The 7,500-nt window shown below is 37.9% G+C and overlaps 2 protein-coding genes across 2 annotated transcripts in view; one reads left to right on the plus strand and one right to left on the minus strand.

Annotated features, from left to right (window-relative positions):
- Window positions 1–1,838: 1,838 nt before the first annotated feature.
- Window positions 1,839–4,531, plus strand: ddit4 (DNA-damage-inducible transcript 4). The gene is made up of 3 exons (XM_067429336.1): window positions 1,839–1,996; window positions 2,678–2,860; window positions 3,587–4,531. Exons 2-3 carry the CDS (start codon window positions 2,686–2,688, stop codon window positions 4,072–4,074), a joined length of 663 nt encoding a protein of 220 aa, XP_067285437.1. The 5' UTR covers window positions 1,839–1,996; window positions 2,678–2,685; the 3' UTR covers window positions 4,075–4,531.
- Window positions 4,532–5,134: 603 nt separating this feature from the next.
- Window positions 5,135–7,500, minus strand: part of dnajb12b (DnaJ heat shock protein family (Hsp40) member B12b) — a 26,061-nt gene continuing 23,695 nt past the window's right edge. Inside the window, exon 9 of the mRNA XM_067429471.1 lies at window positions 5,135–5,728. The gene's annotated coding sequence lies outside the window, so the exon portion shown is untranslated. The remainder of the gene's footprint in view (window positions 5,729–7,500) is intronic.

The following is a 7,500-nucleotide window of genomic DNA, read 5'->3' on the forward strand; positions in this document are numbered from 1 at the left end:
TGACTTAAAAATGTAAAATTATAACATTAAAAGTCAAAATGTTGACACTAAGTCATAATTATGAGATCATTTATTTTAATTATGACAATGATATTATGATGTAAAAAGTCAAAATGTTGATGAAATTAGGACTTAAAAAGTGAAAAATTGTGACAAAATTTTGAAATGATGACATACTAAGGCAAACCAGTGACTTAAGAAGTCAAAAATATGACAAAGTCTGCATGACACTAGTTATATTATGGTCTGCTATTATTTTATGGTCTACTATTATGACTTAAAGAATCAAAATTATGACACACTATGTCACAAATTCTGACTTACAAATGTAAAACTATAACTTTAAAAGTCGAAACTATAACTTAAAGTCTCAATTATTATTTAAAAACAAAAATACTAAGTCAAAGCATTGACTTGAAAGTTTTGATGAAATTATGCCTAAAAAAGTGAAAAATTATGATAAAATGTTGAAATGATGACATACTAAGTCAAAACGGTGACTTAAGAAGTAAAAAAAGACAAAATGTCGAAATTATGACATACTACTTAGAAATAATGACCAAAAGAGTCATAGTTTTGATGAAATTATGACTTAAAAAATTAAAAATTATGACAAAATGTCAAAATTATGACACACTAGTTCTATTATGGTTTACTATTATTTTATTGTCTACTATTATGACTTAAAGAATCAAACTTATGACACACTAAGTCACAAATTCTGACCTACAAATGTAAAACTATAACTTTAAAAGTTGAAACTGCACCTTAAAGTCTCAATTATTATTTTATAAACCAATATGACATACTAAGTCAAAGCAATGACTTAAGAAGTCAAAAATATGACCAAAAAGTCAAAATTATGATATACTAAGTCACAAATTTTGATGAAATTATGCCTAAAAAGTGAAAAATTATGACAAAATGTTGAAATGATGACACACTAAGGCAAAACGGTGACTTAAGAAGTCAAAAAAATGACAAAAAGTCAAAATTATGACATACTAGTTTAAAATAATGACTTAAAGAGTCAAAGTTTTGATGAAATTATGACTTAAAGTCAACAATGCGAATGTTTTAAAGCAATGGCAGGAGCATTCCATTGCATCACTCTTCAGTCATTAAGGGACTGTTACGTTTAAATGTTCTCTGAACGTTCTAGAACAAGTTGTTACATTTTTTGTTTTTTAATATTTTGTTTTAAATATTATATTCCAGACCGGATGGACTTTAAACGAACGTTCTATTCACGTCACTTAAAGAACGTTTGATCAGAACTTTGAGAGAACATCAGCCAAAGTTCTGAAGTGTGTGTGTGTGTGTGTGTGTGTGTGTGTGTGTGTGTGTGTGTGTGTGTGTGTGTGTGTGTGTGTGTGTGTGTGTGTGTGTGTGTGTGTGTGTGTTTTAAAAGTGGGCTACATACAAATATGATGCAATAAACGTTTCATGAACAAAAACCAGATGATAATAATAATAACGAACTGGGGGCAGAAGTTGGCAGGGTTTACGTCAGCGCGCATTGTGTTGCTCCTCTCGCACGTACTCTACAGTCCGCATTTCACAATATTCCAAATGCAAAGCAGCCTATATTACAGTCAAACCGCATCCAAATGAGCAGGACGTGAGATCTGCCACTACATGTCGAGAGTAAGCACAATGGGCGAAGTGAAAAAACGCCCCCTCCTCCACCATAGACAATAGCCGGACCGCAGCCATCCCATTGATCGGCACTTCTTCGTGTTACCAGGCGAACTTGGGACGCGAAAGACGTGACTTTAACGCCGATTGGCTGTAAAGTCGAGAGGGCGTGGCCAGTTTAGCGCGTATATAAAGAGGCTCTGAAAGCATTGCGTCAGTGTTTTGCAGGACTCTGCGGATACTAACAGCTGCTGCACTTAATGCTTTTCTCACAGCTCTTTGTTAGTCGGTAGTCTTTGTCACGGACTATTTCGTCTGAAAACCCATCGCATCTGAGGCTAACCAGCACAGAATATCGGTGAGTGTGTTTTTAATGTCCTGTTTGTAATGCCTTGCCTTCAGTTTATTCAAAGTACAATGTTAAAGCAACAATGCATCCATGACATCACTGTTTGCTGCAATGTAACAAGAGTAGCCGTGCAAAGTTAAAATGCCTAATGCACGTCTTTCAGTTATAATGACAAACAAATGCTCTTATTATTTAGTGTTTATGTCTGGTTTACAGTACAAATTGCTAATTCTTAAATCGAGGTGTTTTTACTAGATAAGTAAAATGTCGTCGTTTTCTGAAAAAAAAAAAAAAAAAAAAGGTTTTTGCTTTAAGCAAGCTAAATTATCTCCCAGTGCGGTAAGAAATTATCACTGTTAGGGATTTTTCTTTAGCTCGTTTTAAACTCACTTCATTTGGTTTTCCAGAAAACAAGAATAAATATCGTTTACTTATCTAGTAAAATCACTTTGACTTAAAAAATGTAGACATTTGAACAAGACAAAATACTAAATAAGACTCGTAACAAGTGAGGACATGCTATTGAACCATTTTATGTTCTTCAGTTTATGAGCTCATTAAAATGTAGTCATTCGCTTGTACTTCTAGTAAAGGCATCCAACATATTCGGACTAGAAACCAGTAAAACGCGTGTTTAGCTGTTTATGTGTGTCCTGCATGAATAATAAAAGCACTGCTTTTCTTCCCCAGACTGAATAATGCAGCTGACCTCCAGCCTTTCGTCTGAGGACTCGAGTCTCCCGTCCACACCGACATCTGACGCTCCAGCCAATCGCCTGTCCTGGAGCAAACTCATGCAGAAACTGCACAGTAGCCAAAGCCTGGACTCGGATTCGGACACGCACAGCAGCACAGACGATGCCTCTGATGCAGGTAAATATCAGGACTAATGCATAACTTTCATGCAATATCTCGACTCTGATGCATAACTTTCATGCAATATCGACTCGGATGCATGATTTTATCCAATTGTTCCGCTCTAATGCATAATTTTATCCAATATTTCGACTCGGATGCAAAACTTTCATGCAATATCTCGACTGATGCATAACTTTCATGCAATATCTCGACTCTGATGCATAACTTTCATGCAATATCTCGACTCTGATGCATGATTTTATCCAATATCTCGACTCTGATGCATAACTTTCATGCAATATCTCGACTCGGATGCATAACTTTCATGCAATATCTCGACTCTGATGCATGATTTTATCCAATATCTCGACTCTGATGCATAACTTTCATGCAATATCTCGACTCTGATCCATGATTTTATCCAATATCTCGACTCTGATGCATAACTTTCATGCAATATCTCGACTCTGATGCATGATTTTATCCAATATCTCGACTCTGATGCATAACTTTCATGCAATATCTCGACTCGGATGCATAACTTTCATGCAATATCTCGACTGATGCATGATTTTATCCAATTTTTCTGCTCTAATGCATAATTTTATCCAATATCTCTACTATAATGCATAATTTTATCCAATATCTCTACTCGAATGCATAATTTTATCCAATATTTCCACTCTGATGCATAATTTAATGCAATATCTCGACTCTAATGAATGCATTTGTCTGACGCAGGCTCCCTGTCCCTGGCGGATCTGTCCGACTCTGACGTGTTTTTCGACCCCACTGAAGAGGCGTTGTGCAAAGAAGTGGTGCAGCTCATCGCACTTAACCTGACCGATGCCAAAGATGGTGTCCTGCACTGCTCCAAACTGCTTATTCCCGAAAAACTCCTGGAGCACATTGGCCTGGAGCTGGTGCATCTGTCGGTCAGCGAGCCCTGCGGCCTTCGCGGCGCTCTCATCGACCTGTGTGTGGAGCAGGATGGCGGATGTGAAGCCGCGGGGCAAATTGCGGTTGACCCGAATTTGGTGCCTACTTTCCAGCTGACCCTCGTGCTGCGGCTTGACTCCAGGGGTTTGTGGCCCAAAATCCAGGGGCTTTTCACGGCCAAATCCCCGTCATCTCCGGTTCTCAGACGTGCACTTAAACTGAGCACTGGCTTTAGAGTTATTAAAAGAAAACTGTACAGCTCTGAAGAGCTTCTGATTGAAGAGTGCTGAGCATTCTCATGAACTTAATACGTTTTTAAATGGATGCCTCTTGCAACGTTAGGTCTCATTGAGGCCGGAAGTTACCAGTAAATGACCAACTCACAGGGCATTTTGATCTATAGGGTACACGTTATGTATGTTTATTAATGTTGCACTTTTGCTGATGTTCAAGTGAAGGCGTTTTGAAACGATTACCTCAGGTTTATGGAAACCAGATATGGCAGCTATTTTCCATGCAATCATGTAGCAAACTTGTTTTCCTTCTATGTCGGTTTGTTCAAAGATGAGTGCCCTTAGATCAAATGGAAGAGGTCTTTTAAATGAAAGAGGGTTTTTTTTTTTTTTTTTAAATGGTCATATGCATTATCCATGCATCTTATTTATTTGATATTCAAATGCAATGTGTTTTTTGTACTCGGAAAGAAATGCAAAAAATAAATCTTTTTAAAGAATCCGTGTCTTTGAATGGGTTTTTGTGGAAAAGTCATTTTACAGCTTTATCCACCTTTCAACACTCATCCAGCACAAACGCATTAATGCTCAATGCCTCTCAATTCATGCATTCCCTAACTTATGTATCTAGTATAGCCAGTGTATATTTTGCATTGAATATACTGCTAATTTCATGTATATGTAAACTATTTCTAATCAAATCATTGCTTGACGTCTTGATTTGATTGCAGATTTTTATAGACTGCTAGTTAATCGCGTCAATGTTTCAAAATATTGCTACACCCGTATATTGTAGACCTTTAAATATAGTCCGCTGTTTGTCCTTGTATGAGTAATACAATTAGCTTAAGAATTGAATGCATTATATAATAAAACTGCACTATTTAAATGGTAACCTTGGCATTGAACTACAGGGAAAATCTTAATGTTTAGATGGATGCACTAGGCGACTAATCTGATCAACTGAGCAATGAGAACTCGGATAGTTGAAATGAAGAGTTGTTCTTACTTTCAGCTGCTCCACACACACACTTCCTTTTTTTCCCAGATGAACGTGCACACACACACACGATTCAGCTGACGTCCTGCATCTAAAAACTCACACCCCACACACAGCACAGTGGCACATACAATCTTTATTTGTATTCGGAGTGAAATAATTGCAGTCAGCAATGAAATATTTCCACTAAGTCATGTAGAAAATAAACCTTCGTATGAAATAAATATTCCTATTCAATCCTTCAATAAATATCACCTGTGTCCAGTAGCCGTAGTTTTACTTCTAACACTCAGGACGACTGTCTCAATAATATCCCTGCATAGATAAAATCTCAAACATACAAATATAAATCATTAAAAAGACATGATCTTGATCTAGACAGACTTAAATATATGCAGATATTGTCATGGGTTCTCCAGTCTGATCCAGAATGCAAAAGCAGATTGTTGGTGTGAGAGGGGCTGAATGTAGAGAAATTAACTTAATTCAGAGCAAAACTTTCAGACCGCAAGGAAACATCCATCATCTACAGGAGCCAAAAAAACACCAGCTCTGATTTCACATGCGCGCGCTCACACACACACACGCTCTTTCAGCCCTAGGTAAGTTCGTTGGTTGTTGCAAATGTTCAACCTTATTTTTCCAACAAATGTATTTTCAATCCGTATGGCATTCTTCCATATTCCAGACTGGAGAGATTGTTTTTGGAACCTGTCCGGAAAAACAAATATACATAATTTATTGTTAAATCAATCATTTGTGACGAAAGTACATTTCGCAATCAGGACGTTTTAAAGAGCTGAAGTGTGTGATTTCAACAGCATTTTTCCCATTCACTCTCTCCATAGGGAACCCACTTTAACCAAACCAACCAACTCTCTATGGAAGACCGTTTCCGTCACTAAATAAAACAATAAAAAGAGTAATTGAGAGTTTTTATCTCAGATTTCTGACTTTATATCTCTCATTTGAGAGTTTTTATCTCAGATTTCTGACTTTATATCTCTCATTTGAGAGTTTTTATCTCAGATTTCTGACTTTATATCTCTCAATTGCAACTGTGGGGGGAAAAAAAGGTCAGAATTCTGAGATAAAAACTCTCAATTACTCTTTTTATTTTTTTATTTTGTGGTGGAAATGGGCTTCCATGACTCTCAGATGAAATACGCTATAAAACTAAGTCTTGGAGAAGAACACTTGAAAATATTGAACAAAAACACAATGTGATGTGAATGATGCAATCGATTGAGTGCGTTTACATGCACGTTCTTCAGCCGATTATGCCCAATAAGCCGATAATGATCATGGTCATGTAAACGCGGTAACCCGTTTTCTTTTATCGGAGTAAGCTCATAAACGGCGTAAGCATAAACCGGTTGGGACAGGTCGTTTTTTGCCTCGTACACTGATTTCGTGCTGCATGTAAACGCATTAACCTGCTTTCTGTCGGCTTATTGAAGAGCTCATGTGTGATAGGAGACAAAACCACAAACTTAGAGCAGATTTAAACGCCTTCAGACAGAGCGAGCGAGCTTTTTGCATGAAATAAGGACATATATCACAAACGCAGACTCTTTTAAGACCCAGAGCATTGTAAAGATGTGTTCTCATCTCAGTCAGCAGAAGTAGAAGAGGTTCAGTCAAACGCTGAATAACTGATGAGGGATAATATGAGCCGTAAATCTCCTGCTGACACGCTTTATTAACATCACAACTGACGAAACAATTGGAAAACTCAGACTCGGATATACGGACATTATTATTTTTGACGTCACTACAAGGATATAATCCGGTTTATTAGTAAAGTCATGTAAACGCGGTTTACTTGCGTTGTCAGTTTACTGGTTTGCATGTAAACGGGGAAAACTGATTATTTCAATAAGCTGATATTTGTGAGTTATCAGTTTACTGGTGTGCATGTAAACACACTCAATGAGTGCGAGTGTGTCAATGAGATCAACGAAAAATATCCAGTCAATGATTATATGTATAAAAAAATAATATACAACTTTATATAAACACCGATCAGGCATAACATTATGAAGTGAATAACACTGATGATCTCTTCATCACGGCTCCTGTTAGTGGGTGGGATATATTAGGCAGCAAGTGAACATTTCGTCCTCAGAGTTGATGTGTGTGAAGCAGGAGAAATGGGCAAGCGTAAGGATTTGAGCGAGTTTGGCCAGATTGTGACGGCTAGACGACTGGGTCAGAGCATCTCCAAAACTGCAGCTCTTGTGGGCTGTTCCCGGTCTGCAGTGGTCAGTATCTATCAAAAGTGCTCCAAGGAAGGACCAGTGGAGAACCGGCCACAGGGTCATGGGCGGCCAAGGCTCATTGATGACCGTGGGGAGCGAAGGCTGGCCCGTGGGGAATGGAAGAAGGTGGCCTGGTCTGAGGAATCACGTGTTCTTTTACATCACGTGGATGGCCGGGTGTGTGTGTGTGTGTGTGGCTTACCTGGGGAACACATGGCCCCA

This window comes from Pseudorasbora parva, chromosome 21 (genome assembly GCF_024679245.1).
Source record: "Pseudorasbora parva isolate DD20220531a chromosome 21, ASM2467924v1, whole genome shotgun sequence".
Taxonomy (NCBI): Eukaryota; Metazoa; Chordata; class Actinopteri; order Cypriniformes; family Gobionidae; genus Pseudorasbora; species Pseudorasbora parva.